The sequence below is a fragment of the Gobio gobio genome (assembly GCF_949357685.1).
Source record: "Gobio gobio genome assembly, chromosome: 19".
NCBI classification, from domain to species: Eukaryota; Metazoa; Chordata; class Actinopteri; order Cypriniformes; family Gobionidae; genus Gobio; species Gobio gobio.
Genome location: NC_137112.1, coordinates 13,576,283 through 13,600,489, shown reverse-complemented (window position 1 = coordinate 13,600,489; position 24,207 = coordinate 13,576,283). Strand labels below are relative to the sequence as shown.

Here is a 24,207-nt window from a genome sequence, read left to right as displayed (position 1 = left end):
ACGAATCATTGTTATACAACGCAACACAGTTAGTCTTATTGTTTGATTCACCCCAAGTAACGTTTGACCCGCATCTCAGAGACTATTTTATCAAGTGGCTAACATAGCATTATCAGAGAGAGCTTTCTCCATTAAACAATATATATTCAAATTAATTGTATGTCATTTACTCATCCTGTTTTTATTAATATGATATTCTAATGTCGATCTAGATTTGAATTCACAGAGGAACGTTATAACATAACTTTCAACACTCTTTTGAAAGTTGAAAGATTTATTTAGTATGATTGTTTTAACCATGTTAAACAGTGCTGTGTTAGCCCACATATACAGTGTAAAGAGAGGAAGCGGTGACTGCAGCATAAGCAGAATAAAAACAGTGTTTTGCGCAGGTCTCACTTATTAGCATTCGTGCCCAAGGGCTCTTGCGCGTCCTGCTTCATACCACCATAACGTTAATAAAACTAGTTTTTTCCAAAGTCAGGCCCGGGATGAATTTCAAACGGCCTACAGCTTGTCTTTTAAAATATATTATATGTGGCCCGCCACTCATAATTTACAAATCGTGCAGTTTCACAATGTCGATACAAGGTGGCAGTAATAGATTTTAGGCTAGGGAAACATTAACACGGCAAAAGCGTAACCAAACAGTGCTACTTGTGCGCACTGCGCGACTCACGACGTCTCGACCCCACCACCACTAAACAGCCAGTGAGAAGTGTGTGAGTTCGGCGTAGAGGTCTCCGGTACAAGCTGCAAATCTGTTATTTAATTTAGCCAGTTGAAACAGCGCTGACTTAAATCAACAACACTAACGTGCAAATCAGGAGAAACACTGAGCCGATCCAGAATATTTTTCAACCAACAATTCACCATCATAGATTTACTGTGTTAACACCATCTGTAACTGTGGTATTTTGTCAGAAATGTATCTAATTTTATTTCATTTTTATTGTACACGTTGTATTAAATGGGTAAAGGCCAAATTACAGACTATTTTTGGTCATATATTTGCAGTTTTGTGCATTTGTATTTATATTAAAAGTGTTAGTATAGACTAAATACAATAAAGCCATTCTAGATATAGAAACAATATTTAAATTGAAGAGCATGCGCTACAAAAACGCAGCTCACCGTCACCAAACGTGTAACGTTATGTGTTTAATTGCACACAAAAATGTGCGCTGTAGCCTATATCATTTCATATTATAGCACAAAAGAATCCCCGAGCATGCAATGCCAGTTATGTCATAAATTAAGTCATGAAGTTACCAAAAAGGCAATTAAAGTTGCCTCAATTTTTTTTTTATTGATTGACAGCAATAATAAAATAATAAATATATATAATAGAAATGGAACCGGCCCCCAGGTGTGTCCACAACATCGAATCTTGCCCCCTTTTGAAAAAGTTTGGACACCCCTGCTTTAATACATTCACTCATTCATGAACATGATTTCTGCCTGAGTCCGTCAGATTCCTTTTCATTGGCTGTGGAGGTGGAGTCAAGACTACAACTCCCATGATTCCACGCACGTCATCAAGCTCCGCCTTTGTTTTGAATAAGCGACCTCTAGCGGCGAAACTTACATACTGTGCCTTTAATGTATAATTGGACTCTTTGTGACACTCTTGCTAAAAAATAATCATGATGTTGTACTAACATAACTGGGACAGAATGTAACATTAGGCTGTTATCTTTGATTCTTAGATGGAATTTTGTTAGATGATGTTTAGTTGATGCGTTTGGTTAATATTTTGCTTTGGTCATTTAGGGGTGAAGCCGTATGCTTGTTCCATGTGTGACATGCGTTTTTTCCACCGTTACCATCTGCAGAGACACAGCCTCACTCACACGGGTATGTGTCTTTCTGTCTTACCCCCCTTAGATGATATATGAGCTATTGCCATTGTGTAACAGAAAATTGCAATTTCATTATTAGTTTCAGAAAGGAAAAGAAATGGAGCGCCGACAAATTATAAAATTGTATTTATTTATTTATTTATTAAAGGAACACTCCACAAAATAGGCTCATTTTACAAGTCCCCTAGAGTTAAATAGTTGAGTTTTACCGTTTTTGAATCCATTCAGCCGATCTTTGTATCTGGTGGTAGCACTTTTAGCATAGCTTAGCATACATCATTGATTCTGATCAGTCCATTAGCATCTCATTCAAAAAATGACCAAAGACACTTTCAATATTTTTCCTATTTAAAACTTGACTCTTCTACAGTTACATCGTGTGCTAAGACCAACTGAAAATGAAAAGTTGCGATTTTCTACACCTATATGGCTAGGAACTACTTTCCCATTCCTGCGTAATAGTCGCGGATATTCGCGGCCATACCATGGCTGCAGCGGCGCATTGATTCGTTGGTATTCTTTGAAACATGGTGGTAGTATACACCTTCGACTTACTATCACAGCCCTTTACAACACACAGAACCATGGCTAATCATACAGGTAAATCCACAACACAATTGGTCGGCTGCAAGCCTGAAACTTTCTCTGCAACTACACAAACTTAGTGCCGGTCACATTGAAAGTTACCTAGCTGGGGGCTACTTTAAGGCGCTGTAATATCATTGCGCTGCTGCAGCCATGGTACGGCCGCGAAGATCCGCGACTGTTACGCAGGAATGAGAAAGTAGTTCCTAGCCATATAGGTGTAGAAAATCGCAACTTTTCTTTTCAGTTGGTCTTAGCACACGATGTAACTGTAGAAGAGTCAAGTTTTAAATAGGAAAAATATTGAAAGTGTCTTTGGTCATTTTTTGAATGAGATGCTAATGGACTGATCAGAATCAATGATTTATGCTAAAAGTGCTACCACCAGATACAAAGATCGGCTGAATGGATTCAAAAACGGTAAAACTCAACTATTTAACTCTAGGGGACTTGTAAAATGAGCCTATTTTCAAAAAAAGTGGAGTGTTCCTTTAATATTAAACTAATGTGCTCTTGGGTTAAAGTGCACTCTATGCTCGACACTACAGATATATACATTTTCATATTGTATTTATAATTAAATTAATATTTACTATGCAATTACAATGCATGTTTTCAGTAACAATAATTATATTAATATTGATATGTAAAATTACTTGTTTCAAGTCCATATTCACATACGCCTATTTACTGCTCCTGTAAAACACCAAGATAGATGTTTAGGGCATGAAAGCTTCGGTCACATTTACTTTTTTTCTCTTCTGTTTTTTCTCTATTTTACTGTCAATGCACAAAAATAAGTTTAAAGGGATAGTTCCCCCAAAAATGAAAATTATCCCATAATTTACTCCCCCCTCAAGCCATCCTAGGTGTATATGACTTTCTTCTTTCAGCCAAACACAACCTGATGGTTACTAAAGAGAATGTTACCCGAGTCATATTGTAGTTACATTTTAAGTTGACTAGTTAATTGGGGTGTAACTATATCGTGTCACAATATATTGCAATACAAAACTTCAACAATATGTATCGTAGATAGCGACAATCAGTATTGTGTATAGTTCACCCAAAATGAAAATTACTGTGTGAGAGAATTTGTCGCCATTGTCCTGTGCATTGGGTTACCAGCACCAAGTCCAAGCCTATTCATTTCCACCCGTAATGTAATACCAAAACTAGCATTTTAATTAACTGTACACCTTTTTGTTAACCTTTTACCATATGTCTTGGAGTATCGCAATAATATCGTATCGTGAGTTCAGTATTGTAATAGGTATCGAATCGTGATATGAGTGTATGGTTACAGCCCTACTAGTTAAATTTTTTGAATCAGTCAATCGTTCTGAAAAAAAATATCAAGATTTCATGTTTTGCCATATCGCCCAGCCCTAGGTGGAAGAGTGACCTCTGACCTGAGGCATGACGTATGATGCAGCGTAAGCTTGGGTGAGAATTGACGAACCACCATATAGATAAAACATACCAGAGGATGGAGCCAAACAAAACGCTGGTTACTAATTAGTAGTCTAAAATTACCATTTTTAAAGAAAAATGGAATTCAATATAAGAGAATAGGAGCTACGTCATAAGTCGGGTCAGAGGTCACTCTTCCGCCTGAACTCGACTCTCCCGTGAACGCGTATGGCCATTGCCGGAAACCAGTGGCTGGGTTTCCGCAGGTCTTAAAGTCTTTAAAACTCTTAATTTGACCTTCCCCAATTTAAGGCCTTAAAAATGTCTTAAATTGGATCATAAAGTCTTAAATTCAATATCATGGCATTAAATTAGGGCCGTATGATTTCTGCGATGCCGAAAACGTTTACGAAATTGCAGAATCCATTCATAAAAATTTTATTTACTGTATAATGAGTAATGAGTAATATAATGAATAATAATAAGTTTTGGATGAATAAATCTGAACACTTTAAAGGGACAATTCACCCAAAAATGAACATTCTGTGATCATTTACTCACCCTAATGTCGATCCAAACCCGTAAGACTTTCATTGATCATATAAAGCCATCAAGTCTCTTCAGGAAATTTGAAATGCGTATACGTTTTACGATCTCTTTATGAACTTTCTGAAGCAACAGTGGAAGTTGCTTAGACTGTCAATGGAGGGACATATATCTCTCAGATTTCATAAAAAATATCTTCATTTGTGTTCTGAAGATGAACGAAAGCCAGTCAAATTTAATTTAACCATTAATACAGATTTCAAAGAGCCCTACATTTAACTAGAAAATTAAATTGCATGCACTGCAAAAAAACCAACCATTACAAATTCAAACCATCCTTAAATCAAGATTAATTTAATGACAAAAAATATATATTTTTTCGGAGAAATTTAACAAAATTAAGTGAGTTTGTGCTTAAAATAAGAACAATATCTGTTATTGGGTATGACCATTACTAACTTTTGAATTAAGTTGATTTTTATGAACCCATTGGGAGACATTTGTTCTTGTTTTAATCATAAAATCACAAGATTTATTATCTCAAACGAAGCTATTTTTTGTCAAATTATTTAAAAGTAATGGAGATGCTTTGGAAATTGAAATTTTCCTTCATAAAACCTGCATAAACCCTTACACTATAAGCTCATAGTTGACACTTTAACCCAGAGTTTTTAGCCGGAGCAAAAAAATTTGAGATTTGAGGTGGCAGCACTGCTGTGTACTTCATGTTCAATTTGTGAGCTGCTCTTATCATTCTGTGCATAACTCACACTATTTGGCTGATGAGACTCTAGTAAAAATGTTTGTTTTTCTTTACATTGTTGTATATGTTGAGCAGTTCCCATGAGTGCTTGGTTTCAGTTAACATGTGGCGGTAAGGTTAATACACTGCTACTTTGTGCATTCAGGGGTGAAGCCTTATGCTTGCACCATGTGCGACATGCGTTTTTTCCAACGTTACCATCTACAGAGACACAGCCTCACCCATACGGGTAGGTGAAATCTCTGATTATGTATTTTTATGAATTGCCTCTCAAAGCTCTCAGTATGTTACAGAGAGAGACACAATCTGTTAAAACTACAACAAACTCGAGTTTGTATTTTCCTAATTGCTTAAAATATATTCAGCAGGCTTAAAAAAAACAGTCCACGCTGATAATAATGCCACCTCTTTTTTCATGACTGACACTTTAGATTGGCAAGCACATAAGGTTTTTGATCGGTAAGATTTTTTTCATGGTTTTAGAAGAAATGTCTTAGAAGGCTGCATTTTTTTTATAAAAAAAAATAATTAAAAAAAACTGTAAAATTGTGAAATATTAAAATAACTGTTTTCTATGTGAATATATAGTAAAGTGTAATTTATTCCTGTACATTTTCAGCATCATTACTCCAGTCTTCAGTGTCACATGATCCTTCAGAAATCATTCTAATATGAGGATTTGATGCTCAACAAACATTAATGATTATTATCGTTTTTTTAGGATTCTTTGATGAATATAAAGTTCAAAAGAACATTATTTATCTGAAATAGAAAGCTTTTGCAACATTGTACAACCGTTCAAAAGTTTTGGGTCAATAAGATTTATTTTTTATTTTTGGAAATAACTTATAATGCATTTATTCAGCAAGGACGCATTAAATTGATCAAAAGTGGCACTGGATCATATTTCAGATCAATGCTGTTCTTTTGAACTTTATAGGCGGCAGTGGCTCAGTGGTTCATGTAGGTTGTCTACAAGCTGGAAGTTTGGTGGTTCAATCCCCGGTTCCACCTGACCAAGTGTCGAGGTGTCCATGAGCAAGACACCTAACCCCAGCTGCTCCCGACAAGCTGGATGGCGCCTTGCATGGCTGACACGGCTGTCGGTGTATGAATGGGTGAATGTGAGGCAATATGTAAAGCGCTTTGGATGGCCATGGGTCTGTTGAAAGCGCAATATAAATGCAGTCCATCATTAAAGAATCCTGAAATTTTCAACATTGATAATAATCAAAAATGTTTGTTGCTCATCAAATCATCATATTAGACTGATTTCTGAAGGATCATGTGACACTGAAGCCTGGAGTAATGATGTTGAAAATTCAGCTCTGATCACAGTAATGAATTACATTTTAAAATATAGTCAAATAAAAAAACTGTTATTTTACATTTTAATAATATTTCACAATATTACTGTTTTTACAGTATGTTTAATCAAATAAATGATGAGCATAAAAGACTTCTAAAAACAAAAAATCTTACAGATCAAAAACTTTTGAACGGCAGTATATTCACTATTAACTATGATTTCTTTTTGCCTCAATAAACCCCTAATTTGCTGATTATTAATAGTTAGTAAATGTAGGTATTTGGTAGGATTATGTTCATGCAGAAAAAGGCATTCATATGTGCTTTTGAAGTACTAATAAACAGTCAATATGCAAGAAAATAAGCAACTAGTTAATAGTGAAAATTGAACCCCAAACTAAAGTATTGCCAAACAATGTAGACGTCATAAAGCATATCTGTTTTACTTGAAATGTTACAGAGGAGGTGATTATCAACAGGCGTGGTTAACAACTAATACTTTGTGGCACACACAATTTATGCTAAATATTGAGTAAATGTAATACACGATTAATACATCTAATTAATGCACCTGCTGAAGTTCTGCAAATGCACTTGCTATGAGCAGTATTATTTTTAACCCAAAAATGCTATATTAATAGAAAGGCATGCCTGAACTGTTGGTGCTCTGTGCATTCAGGGGTGAAGCCGTATGCTTGCTCGATGTGCGACATGCGGTTTTTTCAGCGTTACCACCTGCAGAGACACAGCCTCACTCACACGGGTATGTGTCATCTCAAACCCTGTCTTTGTGTACTTAAAGTTAGTTTTGTGCATGCTAAATTACTTTCAATTCAGTTTGAGCGGCAACCATTTTCAGCTTTTAAAATCAGTCGTCAACATTTAATAATTTAACGAATAGTGCTCCATGAAGGTACTAGTTTATCTTTTACGTCACACTATGATATTGAGAACAAGTATCACAATTACTATGAGCTGAATAAATGCTTAAATTGATTTTGAATTTAGATTAATGTACTTTAGCTGCCCCAATTTATTTATTTTTTGAGATTGAGGTGGTCAGGGTTCAGTACAGCTGAAGCTTTATCGTGAACATCGTTTGATTTTAAGATCATCGTCCCTCATGAACTGATTTAGTCCCAGAAACATAATTTGACTATATTGTTTGGAAAGACTTCTTTCCATTTTTAAAAACTATCCAAGTGCGAACTGTAATGAGTAAAATGGACGTAATAGCTGTCGCCATTCAGAGGCTGCATCCTTCGAAGTGTGTGAAGCAGAACGGTCTGAAAATAAAGCGGGGTTCACAACATGTTCACCTTTGTACATAATAAAGAGTATATAAACTTTGAGATCGCATCTTAAGGCCAATTCACACTGTGGCGACAGTCACCAGATTGCAGCATGTCACTTCTCAGATATTCTGATGCCAATTCAGCATGTTCAATTGGCGAAAACAAGCGCCAACGGACAGCAACAGGTGTAACACAATGATCTGACAAAACCAGAACAAGGCTCTGTTTACACCTGGTATTAAGATCCGCTTTGGTCGATCGGCTTTCAAGTGGACGAGGGAGACACATGCCCGTTTACACCTGGTGTTTTAATCCATCTCTTTTGTCCACTTTCAACCACTTCTGTCCTGATTTCTTCGAGGGGGTGGTCTATGGGCAGGTAAATGTAGGCCTATGTGTTTTTTAGATCTTTCGATCTAATAGACAACATAAGATCGTGCAGTTTACATATGAACGTTTCCAGAGATTATGAAAAACATACGGAGAGCAGCAGCTTAAGTGTCTGCTCTGACAGCCGCAAGACGCTGTGAGTGTGTGTCTGAAATCAGGAATGGTGAGAGAACATTGTGTTTGGTACGTTTTTTTTGTCTTTAAAACGAACTTGTGTCTCCAGCCGACAAAGTTTTAAATCCCGTCTGGCTAGTGCGCTTCCCATAATGTTTACGCGTTAGGTCAGTAGGTGGAGAGTAGACGATCTTTTGTGACACATTTGACCACTTGAGCGTTTACACTACAAAAGTAATGTGTTTTCGACTACCTCTGGAATTGGTTGAAAGTGGACAAGCTCAAAACGTTTTAGGCCCAGTTTACACCTGTATTTAGCGTCGTCCACTTGTGATCCCATCGACCAAAATGCATCTTAAAGGTCTCATTGCATAAAAATGTCACTTTATGAGGTGAACAATAATATGAGTTCCCCTAGCCTGCCTATGGTCCCCCCCAGTGGCTAGAAATGGTGATAGGTGTCCGCCTTTGAGAAAAGGAAAGCTCAGATGGGCCAATCTGGAATCTGCAACATGAAAAGCCAACAAGATAGGCTAGCTACTTGATAATAACTGTAACGGCATACATAAACAAACCAACTAAAGTACTGTATCCCGACAATATTTTAAACTTACCATTCGGAGACGTCCTGCTGTAGCCCCTGAGTGGCAACTTCTTCAGGTGCTTCTCCATCCGGATCAGATTCTGGGTCAAACTGGAAAGCATGAACAACTGCGTGTCTAGGAGCCATTGCGATACATCCACTGTAAACATTAGCGCATGGTACCGTGGCCGCAAGCTGGTCTAGGACACACCCCCACCCTCCACCTTTCTCCTCCTCATTAGCACTTAAAGCTACAGACACAGAAATGGCACGTCCTAAGGAAAGCTCATTGCGGGACTGGCTCGTAGTGGCTGGGATTCTGCACCAAGGCTGAATTTCGGGAAAGAGACTTAAGATACAGTATTAGGGGACCACTAAGGCCTATATAAAAGCAGCATGTCATAGGACCTTTAATCCCAGGTGTGGTGTAAACAGGGCCCAAGTGTCTGTTGCCGTCTGTCGGTGCGGCGTGAATTGGCCTTTAGTAAGATATGTTAACATTTGAAACGCTTTAAAGTTTGTTTGTTTTTGTACATTTCTACCGTTAGATATTTGAGTAAATTGAAATCCAATACTTCCATTTAAAAATGTAATCTGGCGTTTTCTCTCCAAAAAAATCCAGTCGTCACTGGCGTGCAATGAATCTTGGGATTGGCGAGGTTGCGAAGGATCCATTCATTCTATCCTTCGTGGACCAGGAAAATGAAGGACCCCTTCGAAATAGGGCAGCCTTCGTTGCGCCGCTGTGACGCTTTGCGCTTTCGAAGGATGCAGCCTCTGAATTGGGACACAGTTAATGTCAGCATGCAGAATAATTTAGAAAAATAAATGTTCTACATTTTTAAACGGCTTTAAAATGGTTTGCTGCTTTGAATGTTTTGTAAAGACATTCACTAAAAACTGACTCTGCATTTAGGGGTGAAGCCATATGCTTGTTCGATGTGCGACATGCGGTTTTTCCAACGTTACCACTTGGAAAGACACAGCCTGACTCATACTGGTATGTGTCTATTCTTTGTACCCCAATTTACTAAGTGTTCCTGGATTGGAGTTTGTCTATATTGTGTGGTTGGGATGTTTAGGGGGGGGAAACAATGAGATAACAATGACTTGTTCAAATTGACATAGTTTGAATAGCAACTCTATTACTTTTGAAATATTAAGTAGCCATATCCTGCATCCTATAAGATTTGCATCAACATCAAGACATTTAAAAACGTTTTTACCTGCTCTTGGGGCCAAGTTTTGCGAGTCATTTGAGACTTAATGAATGACTTCAGGTTTTGCAATATCCATGTAGTTGCTCCTGCCTCATGTTTCTCCGGGGGTTGTTTGTCTTTGTCTGTATTAAAGGTTCACCCAAAAATGAAAATTCTTTCATTAATTCCTCACCCTCATGTCGTTCCAAACCCGTAAGACTTTCATTTCATTGACAGATACGCAACTACCACTCTCAAGACCCACGTTAGTAAAGATATCATTAAAGTAATCTATGTGACTCCAGTGGTTTGACCTCAATGGTATGAAGCGACGTGAGTGCTTTGTTTGCACAAAAAGACAAAATGTACCACTTTATCTACAAAATATTAATCTGCAACAACGCATTGACTGCTGTTGCATCAACATAACACGCATATGTCATGGTGCTCTCGTGAACGTGTGTTGGAGATTAATATTTTGTAAATAAAGTGGTCAATTTACTTAAACTCAGTTTACTCTAAACTACTCGCGTGGTAGAAAGTGGTAGTAGCTGTCAATGAAGGGACAAAAAACTCTCAGATTAAAAAAAAAAATTGTATGATGAATAAAAGATGAGCGTCTTGCGGGTTTGGAACGACATGAGGGTGATTATGACAGAATTTTCATTTTTGGGCGAAGTTTATTTGCGGGAACTTAAGGGTTGCAAAATCGATAAGATAAAATGATGCTAGCTGTTTCTTTTGAACCATTTTAATGCTCAATCGTGTTAATTCTCCAAGTTGAAAGAATATAACCTCAAGTCTCAAAGCAGGTTTCTGATCTTTAAAACCAAAACCCCAGTGTGCCACTTTACAAACAAGCTGTTTTCATTCCATATTAAACACACTCTACAAACTCGAGTTTGTATGAAGTCATCTACTTTATTTCTAAGCAAGAATATACTCTGTATTTAAGGTTTCATGGTTTCAAAGTTTCACAGTCTCTGTGTTTCAGAATCTTTGTTGTGGCATGCTGTGAGAATTAATGTGTTGGAGAGCTTTAATAAAGACTGTTTTCCCTGATAGGAGAGAAGCCGTTTGCATGTGACATGTGTGACATGCGGTTCATTCAGAGGTACCATCTGGAGAGACACAAGCGTGTACACAGTGGTGAAAAGCCTTACCAGTGTGAGCGCTGCCAGCAGGTAAGAACACGCTTTATAACATGGCTTTACTAAGGCAAGACCACCTATTGTTGATCCTGTAGTTAAAGGGTGCATGACACACACAGTTTCTGCCAGTCTCATATTAATTATCTATAGAGTAGTATTGCATCCTTCATATCTCCCAAGAGTCTTTAGTTTTATCATATTTATAAAAGACAGATACGCTGTACTGATTCTTGCTGAAAACAGTGGGCGGCGCTAAAGAGTCACGAGCACACACACACACACACACAAAATACATCATGGCATGATCCCTGGATAACTTTCGATTCACTATACGTTCGTGTTGTTGACATTATATGCACTTATTTGCCAACAAAACACACATTTGATGCAATTTCGATCACCGCCTGCGGTTTACACTCCAGGCCGGGAACAAACACACACACTTGCAGAACTCCGGAAACACAAACTGCATCCACTGTTCCCTTAACGCTGGGTTATTTGGGAAGCTGAACAAGGATATCTTTCCCTCACAACCAGAAATGCCAGCGCTGCCGACAGCTTCTGTAACCCGAATGAAGCTCGTTGATGGGCGCGATCTTGCTCTCGCTCTGGGTGTGTGTGCGTTTGTGTGTGTGCACACGCTCATCCGGGATAAGTGCCCATATAAGGAATTTCCACCCTTTATGACATTATACATGGCCATACTCTAAATTTTTTTTACTTGTTTGAATCCTAAAGGAGTGTATTTGGCAATGAATATGTCCGTCATATGTCCAAATCGTTTTGTGAAATTGTGCCCATGTTTAGCATGAGAATCAACTCTTTAACAGTGTAACTAAGTCAGAATACATAAAATGGCATTAGCCCTCCCCCAACCCCCTAAATTGAAGATTACTAAAAGTTAGGAAGTTATTGTTACTAAGGTGTATACATTTTAAATCAAGGCTACTTACCACACACACACACACACACACACACACACACACACACACACACACACACACACACACACACACACACACATTGTCAGGGAAAATGACAGTAGAACTGGACATTATCCATCCGCAGCTCATAACTGCAATGTCAGTGCACGCATTATTAATTGTTCGACTTGGATTTTATGCCTTGATTTAATTTATACACCATTTAATAACTGCATGCTATGAATAATTTTAGCATTAGTAAACAGTTAATTCATCATTTATAAAGCATTAATAGACATTAATAAGCAGTTTATAAATACAGCTATAAATGCTTTATTCTTGATTTATAAGCATATCTATAATGTTTAATTTGTAGTTTTTTTTAAAGGGGTCATGTGATTTCTTGTTTTCCTTTCTCTTTAGTGTGTTATGTAGTTGTTTGTGCGTGTATAAGATCTGCAGAGTTACAAAGCTCAAAGTCTCAAACCCAAAGAGATATTCTTTGTAAAAGTTAAGGCTCAGCCACACGTTCCTAAAACGCTTTGTTTAAACACACCCCCACATCACTACGTCAGTCTGTGGGGGCAGAGTTTCTTAACACCGCCCAAATGTATACGCAAAGAAAGAAGGCGCAACTTTTATGCGCTGTAGTATTGTTGCCGCCAGCACCACCATGTCGTGGAGACAGTGTTTTTCATGTGAAAGCCAAACTACTTTGTTTGGCCTTCCAAAAGAGGGCACAATTACAAACCAGGGGCTAAGCTTTAGTTACAACACTGTTCCAGAACAGTACAACACAAATATTCGACTGCGTACTGCGCATTTTTCGGAGGACTGTTTCTAGCACCTGGGAGAGCACAGACCGTTTCTACGTCTTTGTCGTTTCTACGATAACCAATGCAAACTTACCAATCTGATACTTTCTGGTCCAGTCGAACTGGCAACGGCGATCGATCAGTTTGGTCATCTGCATCATCCGGATGGATGGATTCGGGCTCAAACTGATACGATAGGACGACATTATCATCTGTCAGCGAGCTGATGTTCCAAATATGGTAAAGGTTATGACATTTCAGTCACACGCTTAAGGTATTCGGGCCAATCACAATGCACTGGATCGTTGGCCAATCAGAGCACACCGCGCTTTTCAGAACAATGAGCTTTGTAAAAATCGACGCGTTTCAGAAAGGAGGGGCATAGAGGAGCAACAATAATGTACAGTATGTGTAAAATAATGACTTTTTTAATTTTTTTACCTAAAACCACGTAAACACATTGCATTAAGCCAAATACACAAAATAATGTTCTTTTTAGAACCATCATATGACTAGCCTAGAAATCTAGACGCACCCTAGCGGCAGCAATATAATTTGCGGCCAGGGTAGTCTAGCAACTCTCCGTTGGCTTGCGAGCTGGAAAAAAAAAATTCTGGTCAGGCCAATCACATCGTGTATAGAGTCGGTGGGCGGGCTTAACATAATGACAGCAGATTTGCGGCGGTTCCGCGTGCTACTCGTAAACAAATAAGCTGGCAAACAGCGGTCTTTCGAATCAGCTTTGGCCGCGACTTTGGAAGACTTGGAGTTAAGCTTTTCTCTGAGAAAAGAACAAAGAACGGCACTGAAGTCATTCTTAAGAAAGTGAGAAATGTGTTCAGAGTTTTGCCGACCGGATACGGCGAAAGTTTAATCTATCAACTAGCTCCGCTTCACCTTCTTAGTTGCTCTGGTTGGTTGTAGCGCTATCCTATTGCGTGCAGAGGGAATTTGAAAGACAACCGTTTATCCCGCCCCTCGGATTGAGCCCTGCCAATGGTGAGTTCCCAGACCCAACATCTTGATGTGGGTCTGGCTTGTCAGGCTATCTCATGACCCCTTCTAATAAGAATAAGTTCTGCTTACGTAAACTTTAAACTTGCAACTACTGATTGCCTCAATTATTTTGAAGTTTCAACCCCTAAGGTGAACCAATATAACAAAGTCAAACTTCTGTGTTTTTCCACCTTAAGAACTTCTCACGGACGGACAGACTGTTGAGACATCGGCGGTTGTGTCAGGGTCGCGGAGTAGCAAAAGTCGAGGCCCAGCCGTGCTCTTTCGCCCAGGAGCCTCCCCCCGCCCCTCCGTCCACATGGAGTCCCCTACATCCTGCCCCGGGCCGGCTCGCCGTCTGACACTACGCTCTCCAAACAAGCCCTGAGAAGACGGCACACCCAGACCTCCCTCTCAACGCCACCGGCACTGCGGCCCACCTGCTGACAGAGAGATGCGCTACAGAGAGGACCAGGAAAATTCCCGTCTTTTTGTTTCTTCATGGAGAAACACACAAGGCTCTCTTTTGATCATCGAAGGTTGTTTTATACTTTTTGGTAATATAATATGGGGTTAGAAGGGGTTTCATGGTACTTTTAAGATGCGAGGAACAAAAATCACACCTAACATGGGAATTTCATGTGACTAACCAAAAAAAGAAAAGGTACAACCCATCATCTATCGACTGACACCTATTGATACACACTTTATGTAAGTTCAACAGCATTGTGTGGTTAAAATCAGCATCATGTGTGATGTATAGGCCTGCTGTAAAGTGCTCAGGGTTAGCGCCCTACTGTCCTGAGGACTCGGGTAACGTCCTACTACCATCGCAAGATCTGTTTGTAACACTGTACCCATGCGTGACCCCGTGGAAATGCACTGCGCGCTTCCATATATTAATTCATTAAGCATTCGCAGGCTTTTTCTCAATGATAAATGTTTGATCTGATATTGTAACTATGTATTATGAAAGATGTGTATATTACTGTGTGTAACAGCTGGTTTGTTCTCTATCATTGCCGTGAGCTGGTGGAAATGACACAGGAAGTGACATCACTCGCTTAATTATCTCTCAGAACCTCTCAAGGTCATGTGTGGGGTCATTGGGTCCTCGAAATCACATTATTTTTTGCATAAAGAAAATGAGGTCTTTTTAAAGACCATTCAGTTTTTGCGTTGCACTGATGCAAAAATATTATTTTAATTATACTTTATATTTAAGTTTGAACTGCCTTTATGGGAATTTATTCATGTTTTAATTCATCAGTAAGTCGTTATTGACAATTACAGAACCAACGAGAATTGAAGGGGTGAAATGGAATATTGCTCGTAAAAATAGGCTTCATTTTCTATATGCGAAATATATTTTTTTCTGATTTTAGAGCGATATATGGTTCTTGTGAGATTCACTCAAGTATTTACTACACTGTTAATACATCTACATTACGTGAAAACGTCCAAAAGACCCACAATATTATGTACAGATTTATATGTGCAACATATAAGATCTTGTGGCCTTAGGATGTGTTAGTATTTTATGTTGTACTTTTTTTTTTGGTTATGAAATAATTATATACATATTATTTTACTGAAATACTGACACGAGGACAGACACGCTGCCTTTTGTTTTCTTTCCAAAGTCATTTTATTTTGACGCTATTGCCTGGTGTTGAAGCACAGCTGTTGTTGTTTTGTTGTAATTTCTGAGTTTGAGGAGGATAAAGGCCAGGTTTCCAGTGTGAGAGAGAGCGGTGTTCACTCAAATGCGAGTCTTTGAGGCGTCTTCAGCACATGTGGGCCACTAATAGAGGAAAATGACACAGATCGGATGTTATTGTTGTACCAAATGATATTGTATTTGCCAGTTTATTAACTTCTCATCATATCATTAACATATCTGCTGTGTGACGAGAGTCTCGTCTGTTTTTTTTTTGTGTGCTGATGGACAAACAAGGGATGGATTTGGGCATTTCAATGCTTTCTGGTTATATGGCAACTAAAGACAGGATATATATTCAGAGGAATGTCTTCTGTGTATTGGCAAAAGATTGCAAAAGATTGCAAAAGATTTTCTGTATAACGACTGATTCACCCCTCCCCCTTTTCTTTTTAATGTTACATGTATGTTTATATAACTGAATTGGTTAAAACTCTTAGTTCTATAGCAACAAACTTTGTGTATTTTAAGGACCTTTTTTATGCTAATATAATTTTTAAAAACACTGGAGAGATGTGTGTGAAATGATAAACTATATAGACATATACACTGTGTGTGTGTGTTTGTGTGTAGCATATTAGACACTGTTAAGTACATATAGTATTTCACACAACTTATCGGCAAATAATCCTTTTATTATATTAGGCACCAACATTCACTGATGCTCAAGGCAACGCATTTTATAAAGAAGCTAAAAATCTTGTGTAGCTCTTTAAAGGACAGTGTTGAAAAAAATATGTAGGATCTTTTATCTGTTATATGCAGGGGGCTTATAAGACAAAGGGTTATGCACTCAACATCTATGTATGTTTATGCACACACACACACACACACACACACACACATAATTAGCCTGTAGTTACTAGATAAAGCCTCTCTCCAAAGCTTTGGGAACGATGTTGCATAATTTGGATGTCCATGAGTCCAAATTGAAAAGAAAGAAGCATTAGAAGTCATACCTCCAAATGGTTTTTGGGAGTTGTTTGGATGGAAGAAGAGACTGCATCAGTAAGGCTTATCAAAGCAGTTTGCTTTTTATTTCTTGCATGATGTTGCAGACTCCGATGTAAACACTTCACTGAATTCCTTTTCTTCATCCCAAGGTGTTTTCCCAAATCTTCTAAATGCAAAAAAGGACAGGTTTTGTTATTTGTTTCTTTACATAGACTTCAGACACTTCAGTGATCCGGTGAATTGTTTTTGTGTGGAGACAAGAGAGGGGCTTCCTTCATGCATAAATAAAATACTACATAAAGTACATGGTTTTCATATTTTACTTAATGAGTATTCACTTTTGTTGTAAATTTAAAGGTGCAGTGTGTAGTATTTATGATGGTCTATTGACAGACATGCAATATTATATACATAACTATGTTTTCAGTGGTGTATAAAGACCTTACATAATGAACCGTTATGTTTTTATTACCTTAGAATGAGCCATTTCTCTCTACACACACCGCGGGTCCCCTTACAGTGAAGTCGCAATTTTGCGCCACCATGTTTCTACAGCAGCCCTAAACAGACAAACTTCTCTACAGAGCGCTAGTCACTCTCTGCTGTCTCCGACGACAACACTTTTGTCCTGTGTCGGCCACCGTAGCTTCTCTATGTGCTTCGAAAGGGAGGGGTGAGCTGTGGCTCACTAGATGCCACTGAAATTTACACATACACTGCACCTCTAAATGTAATGTGTTAAGTAAGTTCACTTCCAGTTCCATTGTCTTGAAGTCAATGGGGGTTTTTTAATGCCTGAAATAAGGTCTGTTGAGAACAATAAGCTCAAGATATTTTTATGTTTTATCCTACAACATAAAATACATCAGCAAAACCCCTTGGTTTTTCTAAAGCTTGTCTTGTCAAGACTTTTCCAAGTGTTTAAATGGGACTACAGAGGGAGTGACGTGACGTGTCTCTCTCTCTCTCTCTCTCTCTCTCTCTCTCTCTCTCTCTCTCTCTCTCTCTCTGTTTTATATATATATATATATATATATACAGTCATACCTCTGTTCCCCTCCCTTTAGTTTTATGACTGTAATCTGACACACCTTCTGTGTCCTATCAGCACCAATGACATAATTCATCTCAAAGAGGCCCAACAGCAAATCACAGTATGCCAATAAATTTCCCTGTCAGAGCTCAGCCAATAGCTGTCGAGCATTAAATCACACCTGTCGTATTGGTGGCCAATGGCACGGCAAGGGCAATATATCTGTCAGGAAGCAGAGCCTCTTAATGACTGCTGCTGAGGATCTGGAGGAAACATCCATGAAGAAGGAAAAACAGCAGGATCAAAGGAGTGGAAACATCCACTGCAGTTTGGCTTGTGTTTCTCTTGTGGTTTGAAGGTTAAGGTTATGTGTATGTGATCCAGCGTGTGCCTAATAACAGCAAAGTTAGGATTAGAAGACAGCAGTCAGAACAATAAAAGTGATTCTACTTATTTAAGTGCCTTTAACTAATAACATTTAAAATCATTTGATACAAAATGCTATTGTGCACATATGTTTTTACATTGTACTTATATTTAAAAATACCTGCATGTAATTACAGCTGTCATTAATTCCTGTAATTACATCTATGATTATACTTTTGACTCTTTCCGGTTACACTCTTATTTTAAGGTGTCATTGTTACAATGTAATTATACATTTAAGTAGTGAGCAATATTAGGTAACTACATGTAGCTACTTAGGGTTAGGATTAGTGTTTGATTTAGGCCAGTTGCATGTAATTATGCATAATTTATAGGTATTACTAACTGGCAGTAAGTAACTACATATAACATATGTAACAATGACACTGTAAAATAAAGTGTTTCCTTAACCCACCCGATGTCACCGTTATGTTCTCCAGTTTCAAGTTCCTGGGGATCCACATCTCGGCGGACATGTCGTGGACAACCAACACCTCCAGCCTGGTCAAGAAGGCTCACCAGCGCCTCTTCTTCCTGAGGACACTGAGGAAGAATCAGCTCTCCTCGGCTATCCTGGTGAACTTCTATCGCTGCGCAATAGAAAGCATCCTGAGCAACTGTGTGGCAGTATGGTATGGGAGCTGCTCTGTTGCGGAGCGAAAGGCACTGCAGCGGGTGGTGAAAACTGCCCAGCGCATCACAGGGACTCCACTACCTGCCATCGAGCACATCCAGAGGAAACGCTGTCTGCATCGAGCTCGCAGCATCCTCAAGGACTCCTCTCACCCAGCCCACAGACTGTTTTCTCTCCTGCCCTCCGGCAGGCGTTTCAGGATCCACCGGACCAGGACCAGCAGACTAAAGAACAGTTTTTTCCCCAGAGCAGTCTCTTTACTGAACTCTAACCCCCGCTGATCCACTTCCCTCGTATACTAACTCTCCTCTCCCACCTCACACCTGCCTTCACTTTGTTATTTGCACTACTGGAATGTCAATTTGCACTACCGACTGTTTATTACAGTAACAACTGTTTACTTATGCATCTTGCACTACCTTACCTTAATTGGATTATGCTCATTTGCACTGCCGACTGTTATTTACAGTACCAACTGTTAACATATGCATTTTGCACCGTATTACATATTACTTCTAACTGTAAAATGCAATCACTTTCCACTGCACTTTTACACTTTTTTCGGATAGCTTCTGTCCATACTTTATTGCACTACCTTAATCCACTGCTATATTCCTCATTTTAGCCTAACATATCATTGTATACTTCTATCTGTAAAATTGTTTATAGTAATAGCCATCGGTATATTTATTCACTGTACATATTCACCTGTAAATTCTGTTTATAGTAATAGCCATATGTATATTTATACATTGTACATATTCACCTGTAAATTCTGTTTATAGTAACAACCATCTCTCTCTATATATATTCAGTACATATCCATGTCCTGCACTTATTCATCCATTGTATATCCTGCACTTATGCAACCATTGTATATCCTGCACTTGCTGCTATTGCACTTCTGGTTAGACCTAAACTGCATTTTGTTGCCTTGTACCTGTACTTGTGTAATGACAATAAAGTTGAATCTAATCTAATCTAATCTAATGTTCTGTTTTGTCCTTGGACTTTCAGTGTGTTTTCATTTGTCGCATGCCTGTCAGTTTGTGTTGTCGTTCTGTTTCCTGATCACATGTTCCTTTGTTCCAGTTTCCCCCCACTCATCTGTCACCATGGTAAACCTCATTAGTTAGTTCTGTTCAGCTGTGTCTTGTCTATTATCTCATTTGTGTTCCCTATCTGCCGTTTCTCAATATGCGTTCTTGTCTGTACTTGTGTTCTCGTGGATTTGTGAAATGTCATCAGTCGCTGCGCAAGTACTGTTCCAATTCAAAGTTCACATCTAGCCAAGTACAGTTCAAATCCCCTAAAACTTCCTTTGAAATCTCCTGCCGCAAATACCCGTGGTAGAAGATCGAACCGCCCAAAATGGACGATAGGGCAAGAATTATCATAGTGGCTCAGGAGAGCCAAAACCTTTTTTCTTTAATTTTAAGGTTTGTTGATGTGGTTATCGCTAGTGCTCTCGAGGACGAGACACTAAAGACTCTATTCTGGATCGGGGCTAATTACCATCACCCCGTGGACCTCCCAGACACCATGGGACTGAGCTGGAGAGAAGCTGTAATTCAGTGTCTGGAGAGCGTCGCGCCCCAATCCAGGACACACCCTGTCTCCATCCAGAGCCCAGTGACGTCCCCTGTCTCCATCCAGAGCCCGTTGGAGGACCACTGGCTCATCGATTTTTGGACAGAACCATCTCCCATCCCCGTCCAGTGTCCTGCAATGTCTCCTGTCCCAGTCGTGCGGTGGCTCCTGTGCATGTCGAGAGGCCAGCGATGGCTTCAGCCCGCGACAAAAGTCCAGAGAAGGCTCCAGCCCACGACGAATGTCCAGTAAAGGCTCCAGCCCATGACGAAAGTCTAGAGAAAGCTCCACCCCATGACGAGAGTCCAGAGAGGACTTATTCCACCGTCCAGAGGACTTCTTCCGCCATCCAGTGTCCAGAGAGGACTTCTTCCGCCGTCCAGTGTCCAGAGAGGACTTCTTCCGCCGTCCAGAGTCCAGAGAGGACTTCTTCCGCTGTCCAGAGTCCAGAGAGGACTTCTTCCAGAGTCCAGAGTCCAGAGAGGACTTTTTCCAGAGTCCAGAGAGGACTTCTTCTGCCATCCAGAGAAGACTCTGTCTGCCGTCCAAAGTTCAAAGAAGACTTTGTCTCCCGTCCAGGGTCCAGTGAAGACACCAGCACTGCCAGAGCGTCCTGGACTCCCACCCAGCCTCCCACCTCTTCCCATCATCTATACCTTATCCTCACCTCCGCGACTTCCTGTCAGCCCTTCCGCTCACCTTCAGTCCACCATAGGAGAGGTCTGTTCGCCATGGGTCTACCAGTCCCCAAATACATAATTTCCGCCTCCGGCCTCCACGACCAGAATTCCACCTCATCCCGTCAAGCCATCGGCGCAGCCCTGGCTCTTACCTCATTCAGCTCCACCGCGTACCATCATTCCCCCAGCGACGCCATTCTCCCTCGCCCCCTGATGTCGCCTTGGTCGCTCGTCAACCCACCCTTGCCTCAGGACTTCACTCCTCTGGCTTTGCCTCCTCCCTTCATCCCTCTGGCTCTGTTGGGCTCCTCACTCCCTCCAGCTCCATCTTGGGCCTTGGTCGCTCCAGCTCCACCGTGGCCTTCTGGATCCCCGTCGGCGGCTCGCTCGGCAGAGCCACGGGCATCCCCTGGCCCCGCCGGATCTTCGGCTCTGCGGCAACACCCTGGCCTCCACTGGCACCTGCTCTGCCTCCGTCAGTCGGCCCCCTGAAGTCATCGGCCGTGTCTCCTCCATGGTTCCTCCCTCTGTCGTTCTGTTTCCTGATCACATGTTCCTTTGTTCAAGTTTCCCGCCACTCATCTGTCACCATGGTAACCCTCGTTAGTTAGTTCTGTTCAGCTGTGTCTATTATCTCTTTTGTGTTCCCTATTTAAGTTCTGCTGTTTCCCTTAGTCTTTGTCTGATCTCCGTTGTGTATAGTGTGTTATGCTACCTTCCTCTATGACTTACCTGAGAATCTTCGACATTAAAACTTCCTTTGGAATTGAATCTGCCTGTCTTTGTCCTCCTGCCTGCAAATACCTGTGACACCCATACCATCAAACCTGTCCTAACCTTACTCGGTACCCTAACCTTATCCCACCTCAATAGCAACACAAGTAATTTGCAATACAACATCAAAACAATAAGCACTTTTTTATGTAAGTACAGTTAAAGACACAAAATATAAAGTGTGACCACAGAAGCAAAGACAAAACTGAAAAATTTAGCCAAACAAAAGGAATGAAAAGGCAGCAACTGGATAAAAATAATACCATTCACAAATTTGGAATCAGTAAGATTGTTAAAGGGTTAGTTCACCCAAAATGTTTAATTACCCCATGATTTACTCACCTTCAAGTTATATGACATTCTTCTTTCAGATGAATACAATCTCAGTTATATAATAAATGTCCTGGCTCTTCCAAGCTTTATAATGGCAGTGAATGGGAGCCCAAAATTTGAATCCCAAAAACAGTGCATCCATCCATTATAAAAGTGCCCCATACGGCTCCGGGGGGTTAATAAAGGCCTTCTGAAGCGAAGCAATGCGTTTGTGTAAGAAAAATATCCATATTTAACAAATTATAAAGTAAAATGTCTATAGCTTCCGGCAGACTGCCATCCGTATTCAACTTACGGAAATAACGTAACCGGCATGACGTATGGTGAATAAATCATGATGATTTGCTGCTCAAGAAACATTTATGCTTATTGTTGAAAACAAGTTTTTAATGCTTAATATTTTTGAGGAAACAGTGACAGATTTTTTTTCAGGATTCTTTGATGAATAGAAAGTTCAAAAGAACAGTATATTTGAAGCATACATCTTTTCATAAATGTGTTTACTCTGTCATTGCTTGCTGAATAAAAGCATTCATTTATATTTAAAATAGAAAGGAAAAAAAAGAAAAAACCTACTGGCCCCAAACTTTTGAAAAGTAGTGTAAATATCACTCAGTTAAAAGCAATGATTGACAACAAAAGCAGGGCAGTTACAAGAAAGTAAAGTTACATTTCATATATTGTTACTGGTCTTGAACTCTGTAAAACCTTGAGTCAAATTAGTCACCATGATATCAAAATTGAAATAATGTATTAATGTATTCTGTATTGTGCACAATGGAAATTACAAATAAAGAAAAGGTTTGTCTTGGTCATCTTTCACTGCAATAACTGTGCCTGTGAAATTACTTTAATGCTTGCTTTTGAATCACCTGATTAAAGAAACTGGACATGTGAGGAAATAGGCTACACCTTTACGCCTTAAATGTAAAATAACCCCCCAAAATTAAGCAAGTTCTCTGAGCACACGTAACAGCTCATATCCATGTTTTTTTCTTTCTTTGTTTTTTGGCATTCCAACATTAACATAACAGGCTAAGAGGTATAGCAATTTATATTAAATAGTGCAACCTAAAAAAACTAAAACAACAGCAATAAGATTATAAAATACATAAACATTATAGGGGGTTAAACAAATCAATTAAATTCTTGGCTTTATAAATTTACATAATTTTTAAGGCATCAGTAGCCTATATGGGGCTCTTTTTAAAGATATTAAAATGGTGTGCAGTTTTTTTTTTACATTTGTGAATAAATTATTTTTTAATTAATAACAAAGTCAACATTTTTGTCCTCCAAAATTTACTCCAAATTTCACCATATCCCAAGTAGCCATGCATTTTTAAAAAAATCCAATTAAGCTCCTCATTCCAAAACGGATTATATTACATTGAAAAAATAAATGTTCGACAGATTCAGTATCCTCATTACAAATCTGACAAGTGTTTGAATCCACATTAAATCTTAATCTTATAAATTCCTTAGCTGGGTAAATATGATAAATAATTTTAAAATGTATACATTTAAAATGTATACAAAATGTAGAAATGTCTTTACATTTGGGTGGAAGGAGAAATAAAAGATATTTGCTTCTGAATTACTTTACTAATTTCCTACTGAGATGTTAAAAAATGTAATCACTTCTTATACGACCAGGATAGCTTTATAGCCTAATCATACTCCTCACCAACAAAACTTATTTTATCTAAATTAAAGGGATAGTTCACCCAAAAATGAAAATTAACCCATGATTTACTCACCCTCAAATAATCCTATGACATTCTTCTTTCAGACGAATAATCAGAGTTATATTAAAAATGTCCAGGCTCTTCCAATCTATAATGGCAGTGAATGGCTGTTTCTGTTTTGAAGTCCATAAAAGTGCATCTATTCATCATAACTGCTCCAAACAGCTCCGGGGGGTTGATAAAGACCTTCTGAAGCAACGCGATGCGTTTGTGTAAAATATCCAAATTTAAAACTTTACACACTGTAATCTGCTAACTGTTGTACGCGTGTTCACGAGAGACTGGCGTTCCAGCGCATAACGTAGGACCCAGGCGTAGCGTAAGTTCCGGTGACGAAAATGCAGAGAATATAGAGCAAAACAAAACTTGGTT

General features: G+C 39.2%; 1 protein-coding gene across 27 annotated transcripts in view; it reads left to right on the top strand.

Moving 5' to 3' along the window:
• Positions 1-16,920, top strand: part of znf740a (zinc finger protein 740a) — a 49,894-nt gene extending 32,974 nt beyond the window's left edge. For 15 of the 27 annotated variants that reach the window (XM_079845009.1, XM_079845015.1, XM_079845031.1 and 12 more), the window contains 6 exons: positions 1,774-1,857; positions 5,315-5,398; positions 7,157-7,240; positions 9,776-9,859; positions 11,124-11,242; positions 14,141-16,920. In XM_079845009.1, the coding sequence (XP_079701135.1) occupies positions 1,774-1,857; positions 5,315-5,398; positions 7,157-7,240; positions 9,776-9,859; positions 11,124-11,242; positions 14,141-14,305 (620 nt within the window). In that variant the 3' untranslated portion in view covers positions 14,306-16,920. The remainder of the gene's footprint in view (positions 1-1,773; positions 1,858-5,314; positions 5,399-7,156; positions 7,241-9,775; positions 9,860-11,123; positions 11,243-14,140) is intronic. The other 12 variants (XM_079845016.1, XM_079845007.1, XM_079845019.1 and 9 more) reach the window with 5 other exon arrangements.
• The last annotated feature ends 7,287 nt before the right edge of the window (positions 16,921-24,207 follow it).